Source organism: Anastrepha obliqua, chromosome 2 (genome assembly GCF_027943255.1).
Source record: "Anastrepha obliqua isolate idAnaObli1 chromosome 2, idAnaObli1_1.0, whole genome shotgun sequence".
Lineage (NCBI taxonomy): Eukaryota > Metazoa > Arthropoda > Insecta > Diptera > Tephritidae > Anastrepha > Anastrepha obliqua.
This window is the reverse complement of record NC_072893.1, coordinates 106,747,556-106,774,956: the sequence shown is the minus strand read 5'-3', so window position 1 is coordinate 106,774,956 and position 27,401 is coordinate 106,747,556. Positions and strand designations below refer to the sequence as shown.

Here is a 27,401-nt window from a genome sequence, read left to right as displayed (position 1 = left end):
ACTTTTTCTTTACTATGCTTAAATATATTTTATAAATCCATTTCAAGACTTTAATTAATAATAATATAGTAAATTGTTATATGAATATTATTAATTTTATAAATTTTCAAATTTCCATTTGAATCCAGTACTGGATCAACTTCGTAAATAACTTTTTCAACATTGCTTGAATCACTCATGCTTTCCAATGATATTTTAAAGATACGAATGTTTTTCAGACACAAATTAACAAAGCGTTAGAAAATTTAGTACATTTATCGAATCATAATTAAAAAAACCAGTATTTCAGGAGATTGAAACTAACTTCCGTTGATCTCAAATTTCAGTAGAGTTGGTATTACCGGTTTAATTATTATTAATCTAAAAATTTTAAGTCTGCAGCTGGCCTCTTGTGCACCTCTCAAAATGAAATTTAGGATCCGCCCCTGATGGAGTTAGCGACTTTCTAGCGACTTTTGATATTGGCCCTAGCGACTCAGATTTATTGACGTTGGCAACACTGAACCGGATTTACTTATGGACACATACAGGTTGGGCCATATATCGTTTGCTTTTTGAACCACCTATTTTTTAAGAATGGTAACACAAATGACATGTCAAATGTGTTCATAATTTACTTAAAGGTTTGACATTTACGAAATGGGACGCTATACGTTTGAACAAAATTGGGAAATATTGAAAACCTATTTCCAAATTGGTGAGTCTTCTTCTTCTTTTCTGATTTTCACATCCGTGGCTACGTCAATAAGCCAAATTGTCGAATTTGGGGCTCAGAAAATCCACACGTTACTGCAGAGAAGCAAATGCATCCACAACGAGTCACTGTTTGGTGCGGTTTTTTGGTCTGGCGGCATCATCGGGCCATTTTTTTTTCGAAAATGAGCGAGGAGCCGCGGTTACAGTAAATGGCGAGCGTTACCGTGACATGCTCAACGAGTTTCTGGTTCCAAAAATTGAAGAGGATGACATGGACGACATTTGGTTTCAACAGGACGGTGCAACTTGTCACACTGCCAAAGTTACACTCGAACTTTTGGCTACCGTTTTGGCAAACCGAATAATCAGCCGAAATTCCGATATCAATTGACCGCCTCGGAGCTGTGATTTAAGCCCGTTGGACTATTTTTTGTGGGGAGCCGTTAAGGACAAATGCTATGCGAACCATCCAGAGACGATTGCGATGATGCTTTAAAACACGAAATCGAAGTTGCCATTCATGAAATTGGCGCCCAAACAATCGAAAATATGCTTAAAAACTGGGTTGATCGAATGGCCTACTGTAAAGCCAGTCGTGGCAGTCATTTGAACGATATTATTTTTCATTCATAAAGGAAAATGTTCAATCTTCAAAATAAAAAAAGTTTGAAAAAATATTAATAATTTTTTTTATAGGCGATTCAAAAAGCAAATTTTACTTGGCCCACCCTATATACCCGCCCAAGGACTGTCACTTCAGCATTCCCCGTATATGCATGGGGAATGTTTATGCTGCTATAATAACAACAACAACAATTCATTGAATGTTCATAAAATCGAGCGTCTATGTAAACGAGCGGGTACTGTATTTCACTACTCCATTTACCTTGAATTCCATTTGTTTTTGTTTGACTGGTTTGTTACTCTTATTATAAATGCATCATACATAAAAAACATACAATACATACATACATCCATGCATACTATGCGCATTCCCCTCTGCATATTTTTACATTCCCCTCTCAATGTTTTCTATTGTGGAAACGTCAAAGTTTAACAATAACAATAATAGTGTGTGCAGAGATGTATGAATGTATGTGCATAAGTATGTAATTATAATTTTAACAGCTGTTCGTCTTGATATTGGCCCACAAACAGAGATTTTTTTTACGCTATCCCACATAAATTCGTTTAGCGCGGCCGCGGTTTGTGGTTACAAAAGCCGAAGTTCTATTGACTCACCTCATTGTAATCGGTTGCTGTTTATTAAAGCACTGTAAATACTTTTTGTTAACTTTGTCAAGTGTTAAATTGGCAATATATTTTTCGAAATTACGTTGACTAATTGTTTTTTTTTTTTATTTATTTTTATTTACAGAGAGCCATTTAACCGCTTGCCTGTCACGTAAACAAACAGCCGCGCATTTATATGGCTTGAGAGCTCCTACGCGATCGAAACTCTACTGAATACTGAATAAGTTTAACGAATGTCGGCAGAAGTTAATTGAAAGTATTCGTGATCATAAAACTACACCTGATGTGATAGCGTTTACACATTTTAACTGAGTACGAGTAATATATCTACCAGAGCAAATGCATACAAAGTGATAGCAGCGGAACTGCTGAGTTGTTTTTTTTTGTTTTGTTTTCTTCGATTTATAATAATTTTGCGCACATATCGGTTGTATGTGATAGCATAAATGTATGGAGATAGATGAGACATATGTGCATACATATAGATGTATCAAAAACACCTTACAATATTGAGAGGAGTCGATCTAGATGTGTCTCTCCGTCCACCCGTCCGTGCGTAGGCACGATACCTCGATCAAATATTTACGTTTTTCATTGAAATTTATTACCCTTTATCGAAGTTAAGTTTTTGTTCAAAATGCAAAATCGGTCAATGGCCACCTTCCATATAACGGTAATTATGAAGATAGAAAAAATTAAGTGAACTCGAAAGCTACGACGCAACTAACATTTTGTATATTGTAATAGACGGTGCCACTCCCACTTTTTGGGATTTTTGATATGTGTGCCTCGACAACTCGCCCCAACTTGGCATACAGATTGCTACCCGACTTAAGTACTATGGGGATGGATTAAAAACCACGCCCACTTTTTATATGTTAAGACTAAATTTTCGTTCTTTCCGCTGATATATGTACATATATCGCGTGTTTTTAAGAGCTTGAGAACTTAAAATAATAATAAAAAAGAAGTATTGCTGGAATGGATTTTTTTTATAATCTGGTATTTTATTTCATCAACTGTTGAATATTCCAGTCGAATACCTTCAGCAACAACGCGCTGTGGACATTAACGAATGAGGAGCCCATCCTATGGCAAATCAAACGCAGAAAGTGGCGATGGATAGGTCACATGCTTAGGAAACCACGAGATAGCATCACGACAATGGCACTAGACTGGAACGCACAAGGGAGCAGAGTTTACGGTCGGCCGAAGACCACTTAGCGAAGGTCGAAGTTGCGCGAACTAGCAGATGCCGACATAACATGGGACGGGGCAAAAGCAACAGCCCAGAATTGTATACCATGGAAGAGTCTTGGTGAGGCCCTATGCTCCCGAGCGGAGTGAACAAGGATATAAAAAATATATAACTTCATGGCACTTATTTTTTGAATTTGATAACCGGCATGTGTCTGTCACGGCTATGAGCTAGATAGTCCTTTCGATCAATCCAGTTTTTGAATACTTTTTCCAATAAATTTGGCCGTCTGGCGTCAATAGTGGCTTGCAATAAATCGCTTTTTAAGCGCGTTGTATGGCAAGTTGAACCGTCTTGTGGGAACCAAAAGTCGCCGATGTTGAGCTGATTCATTTTCAAAACCAAAAATTCAGTTAGCATGGCTCCATAAAGCTCGCAATTTACCATAACGGCAGCTCTTTCCTCATTCCGAAAGAAATAAGAACCGATGATGCCGTCAGTGGTCTATAAGCTTCGCGAACAGTTTTTTTTTTTTCAAAGTAAATTTCCACAAATTGGGGAAGTTTTTCTGACGTTAATCGATTTATGATGACTTACCGAACCTTACTGAACAGAAATACACAGAAATTCACCGTTATCGATGTCGATAGTTTTCAAGCAGCTAAAATACAACCGATGTAACGGGATAACTCTCAGCAATTTGCTTTGTAAAGTTGATTCCATATCAAATATTGCATTTTCTTATTTGTTTTATTGTTGTTTGTTTACATTCTGTAAAATAAATATAAGTTTTGTTTTTGTACTACTGCTATCCCCTGGTACTACTGCTATAAATTCGCCTTGACATCTATTGAATACAACTCTCTGTGAAGTTATACGAGTACTGCATGTTAAATTGTCAAAGAAAAACAAAGAGAGTGATACGGAGACAGAGCGCAGCGTTAGTTTACATTTACGGCCTAACCGTAAATGGAGCTTAAAAAATAGTTAGGAATTCCCCTCTGTGAGACATTTTTGTTCCATATGCACATTTCAAGCTGAATTAGTTCCTTTTCTTCTACAGGGTGGGCCATATAGCGTTTGCTTTTTGAACCACCTATTTTTTTGAGAATGGTAACACAAATGACATGTCAAATGTGTTCATAATTTACTTAAAGGTTTGACATTTACGAAATGGGACGCTATACGCTTGAACAAAATTGGGAAATATTGAAAACCTATTTCCAAAGTGGTGAGTCTTCTTCCTCTTTTCTGTTTTCTTTCGGATTTGGGGCTCAGAAAATCCATACGTTACTGCAGAGAAGCAAATGCATCCACAACGAGTCACTGTTTGATGCGGTTTTTGGTCTGTCGGCATCATCGGGCCATTTTTTTTTCGAAAATGAGCGAGGAGCCGCGGTTACAGTAAATGGCGAGCGTTACCGTGACATGCTCAACGAGTTTTTGTTTCCAAAAATTGAAGAGGATGACATGGACGACATTTGGTTTCAACAGGACGGTGCAACTTGTCACACTGCCAAGGTTACACTCGAACTTTTGGCTACCGTTTTTGAAAACCGAATAATCAGCCGAAATTCCGATATCAATTGGCCGCCTCGTAGCTGTGATTTAAGCCCGTTGGACTATTTTTTGTGGGGAGCCGTTAAGGACAAATGCTATGCGAACCATCCAGAGACGATTTATGCTTTAAAACACCAAATCGAAGTTGCCATTCATGAAATTGGAGCCCAAACAATCGAAAATGTGCTTAAAAATTGGGTTGATCGAATGGCCTACTGTAAAGCCAGTCGGGGAAGTCATTTGAACGATATAATTTTTCATTCATAAATGACAATGTTCAATCTTCAAAATAAAAAAAAAGTTTGAAGAAATATTAACTATTTTGCTTTTTATAGCCGATTCAAAAAGCAAATTTTACATGGCCCACCCTATATATCTGTTAGTGCAAAGCAAACACATACACATGCATCCATACGTACATCCAAATTATAAAATTATTGACTTTAACCCTTACATGCATTTTTTTTAATTTTTTTATTAAGTTTTCATTGCCATTAGTTACTGGAGTCTGTACAAAACAAATTAATATTGAGATACTTTACTTAAATATTGTATTATGAAAATAAATAAACGAGTTTTTTTTTAATTGACCAAGTCTTGTGGCTTTTTGCGCTTGAGCCTTCTCCATTTATTTGTGTAAACAAGAATGGATGCCTCTGTGTTTATGTGTTTAGTCAGTATATATTTCTGAGAATTGGCTATCTTCTTTATTGCATGACTTTATTTTATATTTAAAAAAAATATATATGGAAGTAGTACCCGAAAAATTGCAGAAAATGAAGACAAAACTAAAAAGATCTCTTTTGACGTGATAACGTCTTATAATTCAATTTAGCCGGCTGCACGCACGAACAAATGTGTCGTTATCTTGCTCAATCGTCGTTACCTTGCTTGAACTGCAAGTGAAAGCGCGGAACGAACGACAAAGAGCACAATCGGCCACCGCGTTCGGCAACGTTCGACATCTGGCTCTGTCCTACTTGAGTGAGCATATATATGTATGTATATGCGCATTTGTATATAAATTCACATACTTGTATTTGCATATGCCTTCTTCCTGTGTGCATGGTAATGAACCAATTCTCTGTTGAGAATAGGACGATGATAGGAAAAGTAGGAAATGAAAGGGAGTGTTTCGAGTGTAAAGTGTCTTGAAAAAGGCAAATCGATGATGTTGCCTCTTAGTGTTGTTGACTTATTAACGTCTGATGCACAATCGAAATTGAAGATATCTTTCATGAATTTGATAAATGTTTCGTCATTTTTCATGTTTGTGTAAATGCAACTTGATCAATTCCATTGGGATTCCATTTACCTCCTTCTCTATATCCATACAAAATATCTATCAAACAAATAAAATTAAAATTTTGTTTTGAAAATTGCAACCATTACATCAGTATTTTCTTATGACGTTGTCACGTTAAACTATCGTCAGTAAACCGACTTTACAGACAATCTCGTTTTTTTAGATTTATTTCGAAATTTTTCAAAGCTGTTGTTTGTCTTAATTATTAAAGTGTAGCGATACTGGACACATCTTCCTCCAGCGTACACCCAGGCATTTTGCATCTTCCGCGGGAGCCAATATCCAGCACTATCTGTTCGTAGTTCCTTTGGCGGAATATACTGTGTTGGGCTTCGGCGCTTCTTTTCTTGAAGCTCAATAATAAAGATATCAAAATGTAACATACATGAAAACCCATAAAACAAGAAAATATTACTACATACTAGACTAGGATAACAAATCTCATAGTACAATATCTCGTAAGAGTGAACGCAAGTAAGAACACAGAACATTGTTGAAGTTGCTCTCACCTAAGTTGCGGATAGCACTGGCGAAAATCAGTTTTGCAGATAGTTAGTTAGTTGTGCAAGTATTTAGGTACAGACGAGATCATTCAAGCGGCAATACTGCTGTTTCCGTGGCGCCGCAATTTAATGGCGGATTCTTATAGAACTCGACAAAAGAAAACGAAATGAAGGAGTAAAATTTTTTGATATCTCGCTTAGTTTTCGAGATATTAAATAAATAATAATAATAATAACAATTTTTTCTTCAGTTTCGATAGAATTCGGCGAGATAAGACAAAATATAGGAGTAAAATTTTTCGATATCTCGTTTAGTTTTCGAGATGTGTTTTATCATCGATCGATGTGTTTTATCATCGATTGATGTGTTTTATCATCGATTATTGTATTATCTTTCTTTACGATATGGATGGGGAAAAAAGACGACTAGTTTATCATTGTTGTAATGAAGAATAAAAATATTTACCATGAATCCAATGAAAAATTCTCAACTCTTTTAACGCGTGTTAAAACTGTTCTCAGACATCAATAAAAATCATCTGGCAATGTCTCAGAATGAGATGAATCTAATTCAAATGTTGCATCAATATCTTCATCATCGTCTTCTTCTACATTAGTTTCCAGGCGAGGCCGTTTTGCTGGGGGAAGCAAAACTTCAACTTCTGGTTGTAATGTAGGAGGATCGATTTCTTTCAAAGTCAATCCATCTTTTAATTCGCCGTCCACAGTTCCTGGGTACACTTTTTTGATGTCTAAAAGGAATTGTATGATTCGGGAACCTTTATCACCAAATTTGTTTAAAACATTCTTCCTGTACCAATATAAACTCATATATTGATGAAGAAGTTTTGGTGTTCTACGGCATTTAATATTTTTTTCCAACAATTTGTTTTGGTTCTCCAAATCATTGATCGTATTTTTCTTATCAGATTTGTTCACAAATTCTCCTTTGCTATGGTTTGTCAGCAAATAAACAGTTGAGGAAGAAAACATTTGCTCAATTCCTTGATACTGTTTTGCACTATCTGTACATAGCTTAGAAGTATTGTGATCAACATACTTTTGGATATACGGTCATAATACTTTTTTGCTCTTCGCATTTACTTTAAAGAAAAGACCAGATTTATCTTTCTTGCAATATAAACCGAGGACAGTTATTGCCATTTGCTCGGTAATACGACCACGATTGTGTTTTCGTTTTGTTAGAAACGTTTCATCAATCTGGACCGTTTTACCTTCGCCCCCGAGTACAACATCAGTGTGTGATGATATGACTTCAGCTATTTCACGACAATAGCGGAAGTAATCGACAATTGTGTGTCAACTGATTTGGGAGTCATCATTCGATTGACGCCAAGACAGTAAGTTCTCGTACACATCACTGATTTTCATCTCGATGACGAAACAAATGATTGTTGCGAGGACTTCTCAAAAGAAAATGCGACAGCTAGTACCATCAAAAAAGGTACCAATACTCGGATTTACTATCTTACGACATGACTTAGATCCTTTTTTCTTTGAACCTTTTGATGAACATCTCCATATCCAACCAAGTTTCTTTTCAGAGGACTTTTCTACGGACATTGGGCGCCCACAACATGTTGGTGGTGGTGAATTACGTGAAGGTATTAAGGTTATTTCTTCCAAAAAAAAAATAGCTTTATCTTCACTGCTAATCAGTTTATGAAAAGATTCAAAGATATTGAAATTCTCTAAGTCAGGGTGTAAAGTGGGGTGTTTACCTGACATGTTGCAAAATTATAAGAAAATTGACGTTGAAAAAATATCGTGTTGAACAATATTGATAACCGCATTTAATGAAAGTTTATAGTTTAATTACAATTTAATTTTGCATGACGGTTATAATAAGAAATATTGGCGGTAGTTTCGAAATTTTATAAAACACATGAAAATTCGCCTTTTTGATAGTCAGAACTTGAATAGGCGAGAAATTTAAATTTCCAAAATAAATAAATATAAAAAAAGACATTTTATATTGGATATTTTTGAGTTTGTGTAATATTTCGAAGAATTTCATATTTTTAAATTACTTTTTACATTGACACAATTTTCTTATTGTCACATTAATTTTAAGGTTATGCTGCACAACAAAAAGAATCTAACTCTAATCCCATGTCGATGGGCGTTCGTGTCCGGCCCGTTTTTATGAAACCACTGCACGGTGCATGTTTCAAAACATTTTTTATAATAAAATATTATTAAAATAAAAAAAAAATGTAAAAAATCTCTTCGGATATGTTTAGTTAAACCTAAGAAGAACCTTATGAATTTTTTCTAATTTTCGGTTGGCGTTATATAGTAGAAATACGCGCCGACCCATCGACATGGGATTAGGGTTAAGGGTTAGCAAATATAATTTTTTTAATATTGCGCCTAATGGTATGCAAAATGTTTAACCAACGCTATGCAAAAAGGTTAAAGCAGCACAGGCATAGAGTCACATACCAGTTGCCATTTCAGCCAAATCAGCTGTTTGCTAAATCGTCTAAATTTCATTCTCATTAAAGCATTCATAAGTGCCATCTGTTTGCCTTATTACACAAATTTAAAACCTTATCATGGTCAGTTGAATTAAAACTATATCAAAATTTCTCAATGTATAAAAAAGTACTATGTACGATAAACGCGACGGCCCACTTAGCGCGACAGTTCTATTTTAAGCATTGCGGGTTCCATAAGCGCGCCAGTAAGCGAGAAGACTTCAGTGACAGTCAGGCTGCATTGAAGGTCCTGGAGAACGCGAAGCAAACCTCAAAGATTGTTCAAGAATGTAAGAAGAAGCTCAATTCTGTCGCAAGACAAAACAGGCTTGCACTTATATGGGTTCCGGGACACTTCGGAGTTCAAGGAAACGAAATTGCCGACGAATTGGCCAATCGTGGATCAGCGGTGCCCCCACAGGGGCCAGAGCCAATAATCGGAATCAGTTCCGCAGGAATCATGAATTGGATCAGCGATTATGTAGGCAATCTACATAAAGAGCGATGGTCCGGTCTAGAACGCTGCAGAACTGCAAAGTGTTTTGTGACAAGTCCGAACAGAAAACTGTCAAACTTTCTACTAAAACTTAGAAGGAAAGACATTCGGTTGATGGTCGGCATCATTACGGGACACAGCCCATGGGGCCAGCATATGACCACCATTGGAATTATCAAGGACCCGGTATGCCTGTCATGCTTGGAAGAGGCGGATAGCACTGAGCACTTTCTCTGTGAGTGTCCTGACTTTGCTAGAGCAAGGCTACGAGTATTGGGTTCCGATGTCATGAGAATGAGTAATATTCGTTCTCTAAAACTGGAGGATATTTACAGATTTGCCAAAGAATCTGGAAAATTCTCACAGGACTACCTATCTCTATCTCTGTCTCTATTCTTTCCTATCTCTTTTTCTGACACTTTTCTCCTTCCCTCCTTGACTATCTTTCCCATTTTCAGAGCTTTAAATACAATGGGCTCTTTAGCCTGAGTGTTTTAGGAGCCACCAAATCTCCTGGTTCTCCTTAGCTCGATCTTTTCAAATTTCAATTTCAAGTGAGAAGAAATTGTGTTATCGCGACTCCTTAATTTCCCCCATTTAACAATACTGAATTAGTAGTCGGTCCAGAGTACAACTTAACTGAACTAGAAATCAGAAATTAGATTCAAGACAATGCCATGCCTACCATTGCAGGAAACCATGACAAACCTATTGAATTATCTGCAAAAAAACCAACTTTGGTGAATGAATGGTCATTTGAAAAATTAAATTAACAAAAATAAATTAAAATAATTAAGGTACGTAGAGGCTGCAAACACATCACATAACTTAACATTTGTATCCAATGGGCCTTGCAAATGGCAATCATACAGCAGCAAGTTAAAATTTCAAATTAGTTGCCATTTAATTCAATTAAAAAGTTTCTGGTTTGCAAATAATTATTACTCTATTATTGGTCACTACACTTTGATTCAATTTTGTACTCCATTATCGCGAAAATTTTCACCAGTTTGTGTTTTTAATTAATCGCGAAAATTAAGCTTATTAGCCACGAATAGTTCTAATGCTGCATTAACACCATCGACTTTTGATTTGTTTAAAATATGGCCTACTTTTAGGCGCATCGTATAAAATACTAGACAACATTTGTTAAAGCAGCTGTTTTATTGTAAAAATTAAAACAACAAATATTTGATTTGTATGAAATTATGTCCATATGTATATACGAGGGTGGATTGATAAGTGTTTAGAATGAAAAACAAGACATTGATTTTTTAACAAAAAATTGATTTATTTTTCAACATAATCTCCTTTTAAGTCAATACATTTTTTCCAACGCTTTTCTAACATATTAATTCCTTCTCTAAAATAAGTTTTTTCAAAACCTTCAAAATAAGCACTTGTTTCAGCTGTAACTTCACTATTTGACACAAATCTTTTTCCGCCGAGCCATTTTTTCATATTTGGAAAAGGAAAAAGTCACTGGGAGCTAAATCTGGCGAATATGGCGGATGAGGGAGCAATTCATAGCCTAACTCATTTATTTTTTTCTGCGTTTTCCAAGACGAATGTGAAGGAGCGTTATCATGATGAAAGAGGATTTTCTTCTTCTTCAAATGTGGCCGTTTTTGCTTAATATTTTGGTCCAATGTATCCAACAAAAATGAATAATATTCAGCTGTGATGGTTTTACCCTTTTCAAGATAATCTATGAAAATTAGGTATACCTTGTGCATCCCAAAAAATAGATGCCATAACCTTACCAGCTGATGCAACGACCTTTGCCTTCTTTGGAGCACTTGAGCCACGTTCTACCCATTGTTTGGACTGTTCTTTAGACTCTGGTGTATAGTGGTGGATCCACGTTTCATCCATCGTTATGAAACGACGCAAAAATTCCGATGGATTTCTGTTAAGCATGTCTAAACCAACTTTTGAAGTCGACATTCGATTCATTTTTTGCAGAGGAGTTAGCAAACGCGGCACCCATCTTGCTGAAAGCTTTTTCATATCCTATTCATCATGTATTATGTTATGCACACGTTCATAACTAATGTTCACAATGTCAGCAATCTCTCTCAATTTAATTCTTCAAACTTGTGTGACAATTTTGCACACTTTTTCCATCGTTTCTGGAGTCGTTACCTCTTTTGACCTCCCAGAGCGTGGCTCATCTTTGGTGCTTATCCGACCACGTTTAAACTCCTTTACCCAATTGTAAACTGTTGCATTTGAGGGTGCATGTTCCCCTAATACTGTCTGCAACTCCTCAATACTTTGTTTCTGGTTTAAACCTTTCAAATGAAAGTACTTTATAACAGCACGAAGTTCACTTTTTCCATTTTTAATAAAAATACAATAGTGTTTTGCAAAAATAATTCTCAAAAAAGTACCGTTTGACCATATGTTTTGAAATTTTGACAGTTCGCTTTTGACAGTTCACTTTTAACGATCCCAATAATTAAGTAAATTAATGACCGATAGATGTCGCAATTCTAAAGACTTATCAATCCACCCTCGTATGCATGCATGTATGTAGACATGTACATATGTGTGTATGCATGCAATAATAATAGTAACTAGAGCTGTGATAGTCATATTGATGCATGTTGCATGCATATTTTGCATGTTTCGTCCATAAAAGCATATTTTGATTTAAAATACATGTTTGCATATTTTTTGAGTAATTTTAAGAAATTTAAATCATTCCTCTAACCAAAACATAAAGAAAAGCAATTCGCAGCTAAACTTTCGTTTAAGGAACAGATCTATAACATTTTATGCGCCCATCTGTTTCAAATTTTTTTTATTTGCTTTCTCCAATGAGGCGACAAATTGGACAAATTTGTTTGATTGCTTGTATTCAAAAAGGGGAAATATTCAAATTATTAACACAGACCTACTTACTAACACATGGGCTGAAAAGTTCCGGTCCTAACAAAGAAGATCTGTTTTTTTTTTGTTCAAAATTAGCTTTGTTCATCAACGTAATTTCCATCAAGAACAACGCAATTATTCCAGCGCTGTTCTAACATTTCAATACCACTTTTGTACAAGGTGAAGTCCAAAATAAACAAGACTGAGCTAAAGTAGAAACGACAGCAACTTTGTTCCGATAACTTCGAGTTTATTTATTCAAAATAGTCCCTTCTGTCCTCGATACCCTATTTTGCGCGATCTAAAAGCTTTTCGAAAGAGTGTTTCAGAACATTGACCGGAATGTCCTTCAGGGTGTCGGTACATGCCTTTTGGATGGCCTCTACGGACGCAAAACGTTTTCCTTTCATGGCAAAATGCAATTTTCCGAATAGGTAGAAGTCACAGGGAGCCATATCAGACGAATACGATGAGTTATTGATGGTTAAAATGCGATTTCTAGTCAAGAAATTAATCACAAGAGTGGATCGATGAGATGGTGCATTATCATGCCATAAGCGACAGCATCCTCCTTCAAGGCGAATTCGACGAATACGATGCAACAAACGCCCCAAAACGCCAAGATGAAAAATTGCATTGACGGTTTGGCCCGTTGGCACGAACTCCTTGTGAACAATTTCCTTGGAATCGTAAAAACAAATGAGCATCGGCTTGATTTTTGACTTCTTCAAACGCGATTTATTGGGTGGTGGGTCGTCTGGGCCTTCCATCCGGCACTTTGACGCGTAGTTTCAGGTCAATGTTGGAGAAACCACGTTTCATCACCAGTTACAATGTTTTAAAGGAAGTTCTCGTCTTTTCTCGCCTCTTAAATGAGGTCTTTTGAATATTGATTCTGAGCAATTTTTGGTCCTCAGTTAATTTGTGCGGCATGAAACGTACACAGACATTTGATCAATTAAAATGCGATAAATAGATATTTTGGAGATTCCATGAATTTCAACGATGATTTCGGTTAATTTTGATTCCATGAAGTAAATTTGTTGATATCAAAAGTAAAGGCTACCTTCGTCAAAATACGTTTTGCTATTTTTATCTATAGTTCAAATTCTTATATTGAAAAAAACCATTAAATTCCTTCACAGTCAGCAGCTCGACGACAGCTGTTTAAGCAAGCAAATCCGAACATTCCACTGCTACTCGAAGCAATTGTCACTAGATGGGGAACTTGGCTATAAGCATGTGATTACTACTCGTATGCTGACAAATTTGACGCTGTAAAATCGGTTGTTGATTATTTTAATGATGCAGATTCGCAGATTCGGAATGTATTCGAGATGCAAAAAAAGCGTTTCCAGCGTCCGAAAGGACTTGAATTGAAAAAGTGTATAGAGCTGTATGAAGAAGTCCTTTCCATCTTAGGCACAATGACCGACGGCCGTTTTTTGAGGAAGTTCGAAGAAGTGTTATCTCGGAATGTTGGATATACATTAGGGCGGATCGATTTCAAAATCGCCCATTGCTCTGTGAAAATCGTATTCTAGGGATCAAAATAAGAAACTTTGCTGAAGGAACCATACCTCTAAAACGAATTCTGATGTCACCCAATTTGGGTCGAACTTTTTAGTTTATTTTCTCATGTAAAGGCCAAAAATGGTGATATTTTGAAATGTTTGTATGGGGAACCCCCCAGGGGAGTTTCAGGGGGTGTGCCACTGACATGGGTGGACGGGCCGTCCAAAGTTAGTGGGGGTCGGTCATACATTTGGACTCGATTAGAGTAGATGGGTCAAAGTGGGATTTTTCGTTCGACCCAAATTGGGGGACATCAGAATTTGTTTTAGAGGTATGGTTCCTTCGGCAAAGTTTCTTATTTTGATCCCTAGAATACGATTTCCACAGAGCAATGAGCGATTTTTAAATCGCCCCCCCCCCCCCCCCCCCCCCCCCCTAGTAGACATACATAAAGGGACGACATTCGAAAAAAAATTATAAGATCAACAAAACTTAGACGCAATAGCCCAATAAAACTTAAGTGTGCCAATACTTTTGCTCGTTATAAGTACTTTTTTTATTTTATAATTAGTGTTAATTAAGTATAACAGATAATAAAATGATGAATAATGAGTTAAAGGGAATATAAATGATAATGCGTCTTTCTACCAAGAGATATTTTCATTTTTTTATTTTATTTAAAATCACTTCATTAGTGGAAAAATATAATGTTAAGGGGGGAGTATCTTGCTGTGCCAATACTTTTGTTCATCCCTGTATCCTCCGCGTAAAGTAAACGTCTTATATTGTAATTATTAATTAACAAGCCATCTGCTAAATGAATAATCATTCATGCAGGTCATTGGTATAAGGCAAAAAGCATTGAAGACGTTTAACCCAGAAGTTGTTTCAAATTGATTAAAAGTGCTATTTTCGACTAAGTAGACAATAGAGTAGTAAAGGCTCTACTGTAAGGCTCTAATCATGCCAGTCCTAACGTATGGCGCAGAAGCGTGGGCGATGACAACATCCGATGAAGCGACGCTTGGAGTGTTTGAGAGAAAGGTTATGCGTAAGATTTTTGGACCTTTGCACGTTGGCAACGGTGAATATCGCAGGCGATGGAACGATGAGCTTTACGATGACATAGACTTAGCGCAGCAAATGAAGATCCAGCGGCTTCGTTGGCTGGGTCATGTCGTCCGAATGGATACAAACGCTCCGGCTCTGAAAGTATTCGATGCGGTACCAGCTGGTGGTAGCAGAGGAAGAAGAAGGCCTCCTCTGCGTTGGAAAGATCAGGTGGAGAAGGACTTGGCTTCACTTGGTGTGTCCAACCGGCGCCGGTTAGCAGGAGAAAGAAACGACTGACGTGCTTTGTTGAACTCGGCCAAAATCACCTAAGCGGTTAACGCGCCAATTAATAAGAAGAACTGATTAAAATGGATTGCTGATATATGTATTTTCTCAATAAAGTCAACAAATGTTGACAAAATTCGCGTGTATAAGTAGTTTGTAAATTAGCAGTTTCCCAGACATCTTGTCATAAAGATGTATTACGCAACCCGTTTTTCACAGATGACAAAAAATAATTTTCCCAAAAATTTCGAACAAAAATATTTAATTTTTTTTCAAAAAACTACTTCAATTTAAAAAGTATACTTTATCATAAAAATGAAAAAAAAAATCAACTCCCACTTTTTTTGAAAATAAGCTTTCAAATAAAAAGCTTTCAAAAGGTTGTGAAACGCAAGATGGTGACACTGACAATTAAAAATACAGTGAAATTCCCCATTACGGACAGTCCTTATAACCGGACAAATTTTAGGCACACAGGTTTTTATTCATTTTTTCATACAAATATCATCCTAATAAACGTACACTCTAATAACCGGACGCTGACAAAGTATTTCATTTTCATAAAAAAATTTCTCATAAACGGACAAAATTCAAAAATATCACAAGCAAGCTTTGTTGTTCATTATACATAAAAATGAAATAGGTGATTCCCCTTTTAACATGCATGCACACATTGTGTTTTAAATTAAGAGTAGTTTTCCATTCAGTTTGTTAAGTCAGTTGCATGCGAATGGTTGCGTTCAAAGTTCGTAATAATATGGCGCCGAAAAAGAAGGTACTTTCTATTAAAGAAAAAATGGAAATTTTAATGTTTTCGAAAAAGATAAATTATCAGTACGTGGAATTGCAAAAAGGTAAAGTATTGTGAGCCCAAAAATTTAATGGTAGGTACACGTTTCTTTTGCTTTGAAAGGTTCAATATTGGCAAAACACAAGCTGCTGAAATCAGTAAAAATAAAGAAAAAATTCGTTCTAAATGGGAGTCTGGAGTTAATGTTCATCAAAAGCGAAGCTTTCTTAAAGAAGGCAGCTCTAAAATAGACAAGATGTGTTTTAATTGGTTCGCTAAGGCTAGAAGTCAAAAAATTCCGATTTCTGGTCCCATTTTAAAAGTAAAGGCAATGGAAATTGCAGGCAAACTGGGTGTACCTAATTTTAATGCTTCAGATGGATGGTTAAACAAATGGCGAATAAGGAATAATGTTTCTTTCAAATGCGTATCTGTTGAAGCTGCAGATGTAAACCAGGATGGTGTCGAACAGTTTAGGACAAAACTGCCATCTCTGTTGACCGGTTACAAGCCTCAAGACATTTACAACGCAGACGAAAGTGGGCTTTTTTTTCGTGCCTTACCTGACAAAACCCTCGCTCTTAAATCCGAAAAATGCGTGGGCCGTACACTATCAAAGGAAAGACTCACAATTTTGTTCTGTGCTAACATGGCTGGAGATAAGGAGCTGCTTTTGGTTATAGGTAAAGCAGCCCGTCCTCGATCTTTTAAACATGTTCCAATCGCAAAACTGCCAGTGGATTGGAAGTCTAAAAAAAAAGCATGGATGACTCGAGAAGTAATGAGTGAATGGCTGCAGCAGTTCAATCGAAGAGTGAAAGCCCAGAATCGCGGCTTCTCACCCAAAGGAATTAAACTTAACCAATATAAAAATTATTTTCTTGCCGCCAAATACAACGGCAGTTAGCCAACTCCTTGATCAAGGTATAATCCAAAATTTTAAAACTTTGTATAGAAGCTTAGTTTTAAAACACTTGCCATCTAAAATTGACAATACAAGTTCAGCCTCAGAGCTTTCAAAATCGATTAATGTACTAGAAGCTGTGTATTTCATCCAAGCATCTTGGGATAAAGTGGAAGCCACAACCGTCCGAAATTGCTTCCGTAAAGCAGGATTTTTGGAAACTTATGAGGACCTTCCAGATTTTGATTCTGAAGATGATATTCCACTGGCAATCTTTACTAGTCTTCAGGAAGGACTAGACTTGGCAAATGATTTGGAAGGTTTTCTCCAAATGGATCAAAATGTTTTCACTGTGGACAACAATATAGAAATTCAATTTGACCAACACGATGATACTATGGACATAAGTGATTCAGAAGATGAATTTTCAGAAGAAATAAGTGAGCCTATAACATCATATGATGAGGCTTTAAAACTTGTTGCGGGCTTGAAACAATTTGCAAAAAATGACTATCAGGCATGTTCTGAAAATCGCGCGATTTCAATTCGGATCCGAAATGGCAATTCGTACGATTTTGTTTTGGGTGTTCTGTAATTCGTACGATTTCATTTAAATTCGAATTTAAGTTCGAAGCAGCTGATTTCTCTTTGGCAATTAAACAAACCAAATGACAAAAGAATTCGTTGGCAAAAAATACGAAATAATTTCAAAATAAACGGATTTAATTAAAAAATTATCATGTTTTTTATGGCAGCTTATGTGTTAAACGAACAGGAGCAAGATTACCAAAGTAGAATAGATAGGCGGCGTTTAAGAGACCATTCGAATCCTCTCAGTGCACCGGATTCTACGTAAGATTAGAAATGGTTATACTTTGTGGCATTCATTAAGTTTTTCTACTTTAGATTTGTTTCCAACTATCGCCTAAACAAGTACACTTTTTTAGAAGTGCTGAATGAAGTAAAATCTTTCGTCAAGGAAACGTCCATACCTATTTTATTAAAGCTGGCAGCAAGTCTTAGGTTTTTCGCAGAGGGTTCCTATCAACGTTCCGTCGGAAAGGATACAGATATTGCTATGGGTAGAAGCACAGTCTCAAAAATATTATCCGAAATGATCAATGCTTTGGAAAATGTTCTGTGTCCTAAGTGGATTAAGCTGAAAATGTCTGAAGAGGATTCTAGAAAATCAAAACTTCATTTGTAGAAAAATTCGGTATTCCAGGAGTAATAGGGTGTATTGATGGAACACATGTGGCTCTGATTAAACCTTTTGAGAACGAGCATCTATTTTTTAACCGAAAAGGATTTTTTAGCATAAACGCAATGATTGTAAGAATGAATTTAAATTGTGTTTCTAAAATTTAAAATTTACTGCCTTTATTTTACAGATTTGTGATTTTGATATGATAATAAGAGCAGTAGATGCAACTCGGCCTGGTGCAAGCCATGACGCTTTCGTATTTAGTATGAGCAGTGCAAAACACTATTACCTATCGCAGTATGAAGCTGGTGACCGAGGGTCTTGGCTACTGGGAGATTCTGGTTTTGGTATAGAGCCATTTCTACTGACTCCATATAGAAACCCAGGCCCAAGATCAGCAGAACACAGATTTAACCAGCAGCATGCAAAAGCACGTAACATCGTTGAGCGTGTTATAGGAGTATTAAAAAGTCGGTTTCGTTGTTTGAAAACTACCCTGCCATATACGCCGCAAAAGGTAGTGAAGATAATAAATGTTTGTTGCGCACTACATAACATATGTAGGAGTAATCAAATAGATGACATTGAAACGGAAACCGTATTAGAAAACAATCCAATTGATGAGGAAATTGCTGAAAATGAGGAAAACAGTATTTTATATAGTGTTGGCAGAAATATGTATAAGAGACTCTATTGCTAGAAATTTAATATTATGAAACATAAAATTTATTCATATTAAAAGTAAATATATACATAACAGTTCAATAAGATTCTTTTATATTTATCTTTTAGTCTCTATCTCAAGCATTTTAGTTTTAATATTAACTGTTTCCTGTTGCAACTGGTCCATTTTGAGGTAATGTCTTTGCTTTTGCTCTATACTTTGAGTCTTCAAGCGATTTTGCTCTGCCAGCAATTCATTTTGTTTCTCAACAGCACGACGAAGTCGTCGAATCTCTTCCCTTTCATCTTCCTGCGATTTTGCAATCTTGTGTTGGTTTTCGCAAATGTTATCTAAAGTGGTGGATATTTTCTCCATACAACTAGATTGCGTTGCCATACACGACTGAAGGCTGTCCTGCGTTGACACTCGTGGCCTTTTTGCAGCTCTCGGGGGTTGCCACCGCTTCCCTACTTGTTTGGGGACGTTCTTCCTCAGATTCGATAGCGCTATTATTTTCTTCTGTCCCAAAGCTTCTAGAATGGCTTATGCCCTCAACGGCTGCAAAAATTCCACAAGTTCTTGCAACACATTCTTCGTTGCTCGTCAGTACATGCTTATTAAAGGGTCCACCTCCTGTTGCCCTCGATTCTAGATTGTTATGGGCAACCTTTTTCCGAATGCACCCCTTCCAGTCAGACCATATCTTGAAAAAAGACAACTCAAAAATATTTATTTTAATATTTGACTAAATACTTACTTTTTTCCATCCATTAACATCTTTTTGGGGCGGCCCTTCTGCATTTAGCAGCGTCGTTAGCTCTTTCCACTTTTCCTCAACAGCAACTCTGTCGCCCTTCGAAAAATTCTTCCCCAAATCTGGATGAGATTCCATAAACTCGACTAAAATTAGCTCTTGCTTGGAGTTCTTGTGTTTTCCCCTAAAAGTTTTTGAATAAGTTTTAAATATTTTAAATAAACACTTTTATTTACATAAATATATGCAGTTATTTTGAGTAAATACTCACATTTTGATAAATTTATTTCAACAAACAGTTTTAAGAATGTCACAAACCGCTAACGTTTAAGTTGCCGAAAATAAAACTGGAAAATTTTAACGATTTCGATTTCCAGAACAGGGTGAAAAAACGATTTGCTGATGTTCGAAAAAAAACGAAAACGGAACGATTTACAAAACATGTCAAACGATTTGAAAACGGAAAATGCGAAAATATTGCCCGAAAACGATTTGCAGAACATGCCTGTATATAGCTTTTCAGCACATTAAAAATATAGAGAGTCACTTTGAAAATGAACATTTTAAATTAAAGCAATCAATGTTTAAGCAATCAAGCATTACCGAATTTTTTCAATCAAACTAGTATTGAAATGTAAAGGCTTGTACAATGTACAATACTTGATCGATATATGTACATATATGTATTTATATGTAAGACTAAAGTATGCAAATATTCTTTACTTCGAAAAATGTCTTAAATAAACTATGTACAATACAATTTATATGTGTGGTATACATTTTGTGACTTCATCCCTTATAAGCGGACATCTCCCATAGCCGGACAAAAACGCTGCGACGGTGAGTGTCCGGTTATAAGGAATTTCACTGTAGTTGGTTTATTATGACCAGTATATTCATAAAACCAAAGCAATAACAAAAATGTGTCACACTTCATTTTTTGCCAGTTTTCTGCTGTGCTGCCGCATTGTGATCTTTCGCTCTGGGAAAAAAGTTAACCAAGCTGCCCATAATAATGCACTTAGTTTTCCAGTTTTCCTAACAATTTAAACTTTCTCCATTTCCATGTTCTACAAAATTAGCTCTTTTATAACTATTTTAGTATTAGCTCTTTTATAAATAACATTAAAAGTAATTAGTATTATCGCACTTGTGTACACACACATACATATGTACATAATCAAGTCAAATATTTACTTCATTCAGTCTACAAAAGACACGCGATCCTATTTTTATACTCAAACAGACTCTTTGGCGTGCAATCAATTGAATTGAATTGAACAGCTTAAATTGTCGGTATTTTTGACTTTGACAACTTTGCCGGCGTAATTGGCATATCAACATATCGGCGGGCGGGCATCTTTATGAAATTGCCATGACGTGCTCGGTGGCGGCCGTGGCGGCATTTAACAAATTTGTGCAGAGCTAATTAATCAAACTCAATCACAATCACTGCGCGTCCCAACACACGCAAAACATACACACACACACCGAAAAAGATACCACTTTAACAACAGCTACCATGAGAACAACAACACCAAACACAATTTCAAACTATGACGGATAGGTTTCCAAGCAGACGAACGAAAACACACACTTAGGAAGCAGCAGAAATGAAGTTAGCACACCATAAGCGATTGTATTGGGTCACAAATCATGCAACATAATCATTTGACATTACAACTGCCGCAACAGCCAACACATACACACACACTTGCATACAGCCAGACATAATCAGTCACTCACCTACTGGCGGACGCAATATGAAGCGCTGGCTACCTTAATATGCAACGAATGCATTCCAACTCATAATGTGACGTCCATCATCCACATTGAAGCATTCAACAGCCGACAAAACGGGAACGCTTTCAATCTGTGCGACCGTCTGCTGGCCTGCTTGTTTGTATGTCCCTGTGTACGTATGTAAGTCTCACTGTTCATCCAACTGTATGATTATATGCTGCGCCATGCATGCATGTCCGTCCCTTTGCAGTGCGCTTGCGTTCGCGCTCTTGCTTGATGCGCCAATGTTTATTCAGTTGAAATTAACTTGACTCACCTCATCACCAGCGTACTCAACAGCTACACAATCACACACATATGCACATATGCACAAACTAGCATAAAAACACACGCCGTCATTTTAGCGTCCCAAATGAGCCGTTTTTCAACGGTCTTTGGTGGCCAAGCACGTCTGCTCGCCCATCCATCCGCCCGCCACCGGATCAACTATTTAACTCTACCAGTCTCCATCCCACACTCAGGTAAGTACCGACAGGTCTGCGTTTTTTTGTTGTTGTATTTTTTTTTGTTTGTTTTGTTTTTCAAACTAACAAATAGGTGCACTGCATATTCCAGCGTAGACGTACATGAATGTGTGTATGTGTGCTCTTCCCTATCCAATCCATCTATCCGTTCGTCCGTTTTGAGTGTTGGCTGTGTGCGGTGTGCGGTGTGGCTGTCTGCCGTTATACACAAACGTTTATCAATGTGACCGACGAGCTTCAAACATTTGTTCGCTACATTGATTCGCCTCCCTGCTGCATGTTCAATGTTGCAAGCGCACATATCGCTGGTGGCACGTATAGGTACGTGTATGCCCTTATTGTAAGGCTCACCGCTTTGGCCGACAACATTCTACTGTTCTACTCGTACGGTAAGTCCCCGAGAACAGTAGACGGTGAAAAAAAATGTTGGACTTCCTTTTGTTCTCCTCTTCATCGCTTTGCAGCCATTTGGCCAGAAAGTATGTACTGGATTATAATGAAGTGTTCGAAGAGATGCACACATATGTACATGTATAATTATTCATTTGAACGGTGTGCATTTATTCAGCACCTCAGCAAGCAATATTTTGCTCCCTTTTTTACGAACTCTTCTTCTCTCAATTAATTAACTTTTTCGGTTTATTGAAAAAATGGTGACAGGCGAAATAATTTAAATATTGAATTGCAAAAAGTGTTAAAGGATATGATTATACGATTATTTACAGGGTGGTAATTTGTTATGTACATACAGGCAGGGCCGCGGAGAGAGTATTCGGGCCCCGGGGGAAACTTGAGATGCGGGCCCCTTCAAATTTTTTTATTTATCAAAATACGTATTATGTTATAGTGATATAACATTTAAACATTGAAAAACTCATTGATAAAATTTTTGATAGAATTAATTGAAATATTGATTTAAATGAATTTTAGAAAACTCTTCAGCAGATCTGAAATAAAAAACGCAGCTGAAAAAAGTTAAAATTTTTTATTCATTTTGTGAGCCTTACAAATATTTGAAAATGACTGCACGATGCTTAGAATTTTGCTTTTCTTGCTTTAGCTGAGGCAAAAGCTCTTAAGCCGGCCACACACATACAGTTTCAACTGATAGATTAAACTGAACAGTTTAAACCGTCAGTTGAAACTGTACACTGTTGAAGCAAACACACATACAGTTCAATTCTTCAGTTTTGGCAATGGATTCGAAGAAGCAAGACGATATCGCCTATTTCGTTTTACTTTTTATCTTGTTAATAAATAGAAAAAAATCGAAAAAGCGTAAACAATGGTGTAAAAAGTGGTTACAAAGGCGAAATCAATCTTCAGACATAAATTTATTGAGAGAATTACGTGAAGAACCATTAGATTTCCTCAATTACTTGCGCATGACCGAAACAGTGTACCAAAAATTGCTCTCGCTGGTTTCTCCGTTAATTATAAAGAGAGATACAGTAATGAGAAAAGCAATATCTCCACACGAGAGATTAAGTGCTACATTGAGATTCTTAGCAACAGGACGGTCGTATGAGTGCCTCAAATTTTCGACAAGAATATCACCTCAATCTCTTGGAAAAATTATCCCAGAGACGAGTAACGCCTTGTACAAAGTTTTACGGAAGTATATTCAGGTACGTATTTTATGAATTAAAATTACCCATCTTCATCTAGAACAAGAAAAATAAAAAAAAAAACACTTTTTTTATAAAAGGTTTATATTAACTTTTTAAGGAATCCATTGAATATACATTATATCTATATACATTATATATCTATGAATTAGAATTAAATTGAGAAAAAAACGAGGATGTTGTATCCTGAGAATTGAACGGGTATCCAGTTCCGTCATTATGTATAGGTGCAAATGAACCTTGCCCATATGTTGGAGACGGTGTGGGACATGGGGTAATATTAGGGCTATGACTTGCTGATGAATTAGAATAATAAATTGACTGTGTGTATAAACAGCCCATTTCAGCCTCAAACAGTATGTCACCTATCTTTTTCTCCGCCATGAGGGCTTGCCGTTTTTCAAGACCTCTCAACTTTACGGCAATACTTTTGCCTAACAGATCATAACGATCAAATTGTTCCGGGGGTGTTTTGAAATTGTCACGCACAGTAGTCAGTACTTCTGCTATTAGGTCATCATTTATCTTCTTTCTTTTACCAGTACCAGGTCTTGAAATTATTGGTAGTTTTGTTTGTATTGTTGATACGTCTTGAATATCTGCAGTTTTTGATATAGAGTCTTCAACATCAGCATTCATAATTTCTTCAACTGGTAGTGAATTATCGATGGATTCCTTAAAAAAGAAAACCTGATTTCATTATAATAATATTGGACTAAGAAAACGTCTTTAAACTTAATTATTTTATCATTTTTTGTTCCGTGTTTGTTTCAGTTTCCCAACTCAGAAGAAAAATGGAAGGAAATTGCGAGTTCATTCGAGGAAAGATGGCATTTCCCACACTGCATCGGTGCCATGGATGGCAAGCACATTGATATAATTCCCCCAAAAAACTCTGGATCTTATTATTATAATTACAAAGGCAAACACAGCATGGTTCTTCTAGCTATCGTTGACGCAAAATACCGATTCCTACTCGCGGATTTTGGAACAAATGGACGCATTTCGGATGGCGGTGTTCTTCAAAATACATCTTTCTTTGAAAAACTGGTGAACGATGATTTACATATTCTACAACCCGACGATGTTACTGACAATTTCAAAAATGTTCCATATGTATTCGTTGCGGATGACGCGTTTCCTCTCAGAAGTGATATTTTGAAGCCATTCAGACAAGGACTATTGGATTCAGCGGCGAAAGAGGTTTTCAATTATAGGTTGTCTCGAGCAAGACACATTGTGGAAAATGTTTTCGGGATACTTGCTTCACGGTTTCGTATCTTTCAGACCTCAATTAATTTAGAACCAGAGAATGTTCAACAAATAGTAATGGCCACTTGTGCTTTGCATAATTTTTTGATTGAACATCAGTCTAGTACATACGCCCCTGCAAACTGTATGTATCAAGAAAATACTCATGATGGATCTGTCATTTCTATTGGTTGCGATAGTTTAGAATCAAAGATGATTCCACTAAATCGTCGTAATCGAGGAAATATTTGTAACGATGCAAAAGCAGTCAGAGAAAATTTTATGAACTACTTCATGAAAGATGGCCAAATCTCATGGCAAAAAAATCATATTTTGAAAAACAAATAAAAAGAGACCACACTCTTTGATATTTACCAAGAGAAATAAAAATAATGTTTATGGATAAATTAATAATATCGTGTTTTTCTTACCTCCTCACCTTCACTGTCCAGATTTGAAATTGATGTCTTCGGAGTGTCTTGGTCTTGCAAGAAATCAAACAAGTCGTAATACCAGAGTGCCGGCTTGTAAATGCTATCCGCTGATGATCCAGACTTCTTTGACGCTTCAACTTTCTTTTTCTCTTTGCGAAAAACAGATCTCAAACTGTTCACTTTATTAATAACAGATTTCTTCGTAGCACCATGTTCAATTTCGTCCAATTTTTTTGCTAATTTGGTATATGCATTATCTTTTTTCATACGGTCATGATAATCATGACTCTTTACTTGCCAAAGACAAGGTTCCGATCGATACATTTCAATAAAATCGCTAATTATTTGATTAGGTTTATTACGCGCCATCTTAACTACGCGAAAATTATACTTTTAAAGAGGAATACCACAGAATACAACACACCTCCTCTTAATTGAACTGAGAAATGTACAGCGAACCCCCACACACGTAATAATCAGTTTAAACTTTCAGTTTAAAAAATTGAAAATTTCAATTGTCTCAGTTCAACTGTAGAGTTGAATTGAACTGAAACTGAAATATCCACACACTTGGATGTTAGACTGTACAGTTGAATTGTACAGTTTAAACTATCAGTTGAAACTGTATGTGTGTGGCCGGCCTTATAATATCATCGAAGTCGAGTTTCCTTGCTAACTCAGATTCCAAATACAAAGTTGCCCATCCTGTTACTCGACTCTGAGTTGAACAAGAACGATGGTAATCTTTGATCCTTGATAAAGCGCTGAACGATCTATCGGCGCCGGCAACCGATACTGGCAGGGTGCAGAATATTCGCAAAGCAATGCAGATGTTACCAGAATGTAACGTTATTTCACACAGCAAACTTTTCTTGAAAAGGCCACGCATTAGTTGCCGAAACATAAAAAAATAAAATAAAAGTGTGAAATTGACTGGGGAAACGAATATAAAAAATTATTTATATAATAACATACCCAGTGAAAAATCAAAAATTTCTAGTCTATAAAAAGTATTATTGCTATCTCTACATTTAATTCTTTATCAACGTAAGGACAAATTGCTTTAAGGGGGTGGTAGGGTTTAGCGCTAAAAAAAAACACTTTTTTTTTGAATTTTTTACAGAAATATGGCTTAAGATACTTTAATAAAATCAGTTGCATGTTATTGTACATCTTTTCAATAAGTTTTAAAAAAAAAATTAATAATAAAATATTGACAAATAAGCCCATGACAGAGTTTTTTTGGAGATATGTTTTTCGAGAGGTGCTCTGCGGTGCCAATCGGCATTCGTCGTAGAATCATCTGAAACTAAAAAAGTCGAATTTTTCAGTGAAAGTATGACGTAATGCTCCCCCCCCCCCCCCCCCCCATGAATAAAATTTTTTTTTTTTTCATTTTTGTAGTTTTGGTGGCAAAAAAACGTAAAACGAGCATTTTTGGCGAAAAATTTCGCCATATTTGTAAGTGAAAAACAACCTTAAAAAAAAAAAAATAAAAAAAAACAGTGTGGGGGGGAGGTATTTTTGATTTAGAAAACGTGTGCCAAATTTGAAAAGAATCGGTTGAATAGTTTCGGAGTTGTGATTGGCACCGACTTTTAAGAAGTCGTTTCGGGAAAAACGCGTTTGAAAAAATGACTCTGAAAAATTATCTATGCTCCGCATTCGAGGTAGAGTGCCTACAAAGGCTATAACTTTGAGAGTTCTGCTCCGATCCACTTAAAATTTTGACACAACATTCTTGAAATGATTTACTATAAGATGAGTGAAGAAAAAAAATTTCGATTTTGTGACCCTACCCCCCCGCCCCCCCCTTAAAGAATAACTACGTTTCAAAATTGGTCTTCATTTAAAATACAACTATCTAAATTTAATCTAATCATCACTAGAATTATTAATTACCTTATAAATCAGTAGCATAAAATGTTCCATTTTAATAAGAGCTCAATAATATACACTTTTGTATCACCATATTATATTTATTCTTCGTAATCGTGATCATAACATTCGATATGGTGACACCAAAAAAAGTCTGTGACGGAACTCTGGTAGAAGTATTATTTACTACAATATATTTTTTCAAACAGGAAATTTCTTGGAACTACCCTCGAGTCCGGGCCCCTCTGAAAACTTCGGGCCCGGGGGAAAAAGTACCCGATCCCCCCGCCCCCCCTCTCGTCGGGCCTGCATACAGGGTACCCGATCTGGATCAATATAAATTTGTGATGTGTCAGAAAATTAGTTTACGATTAGACATTTAC

General features: G+C 36.4%; 2 protein-coding genes and 1 pseudogene across 2 annotated transcripts in view; 2 read left to right on the top strand and 1 right to left on the bottom strand.

Moving 5' to 3' along the window:
• LOC129239111 (glutathione hydrolase 1 proenzyme) overlaps nt 1–2,173 on the bottom strand; it is a 43,574-nt gene extending 41,401 nt beyond the window's left edge. The window contains exon 1 of the mRNA XM_054874411.1: nt 1,939–2,173. Coding sequence (XP_054730386.1) covers nt 1,939–1,943 — 5 coding nt within the window. The 5' untranslated portion in view covers nt 1,944–2,173. The remainder of the gene's footprint in view (nt 1–1,938) is intronic.
• Nucleotides 2,174–15,968: 13,795 nt separating this feature from the next.
• On the top strand, nt 15,969–16,788 carry LOC129239109 (tigger transposable element-derived protein 4-like; annotated as a pseudogene).
• Nucleotides 16,789–18,165: 1,377 nt separating this feature from the next.
• LOC129238316 (putative nuclease HARBI1) lies at nt 18,166–18,842 on the top strand. Its single transcript, XM_054873355.1, has 2 exons — nt 18,166–18,270; nt 18,330–18,842. The coding sequence occupies exons 1-2, from the start codon at nt 18,265–18,267 to the stop codon at nt 18,840–18,842; spliced, it is 519 nt and encodes a 172-aa protein (XP_054729330.1). The 5' UTR covers nt 18,166–18,264.
• The last annotated feature ends 8,559 nt before the right edge of the window (nt 18,843–27,401 follow it).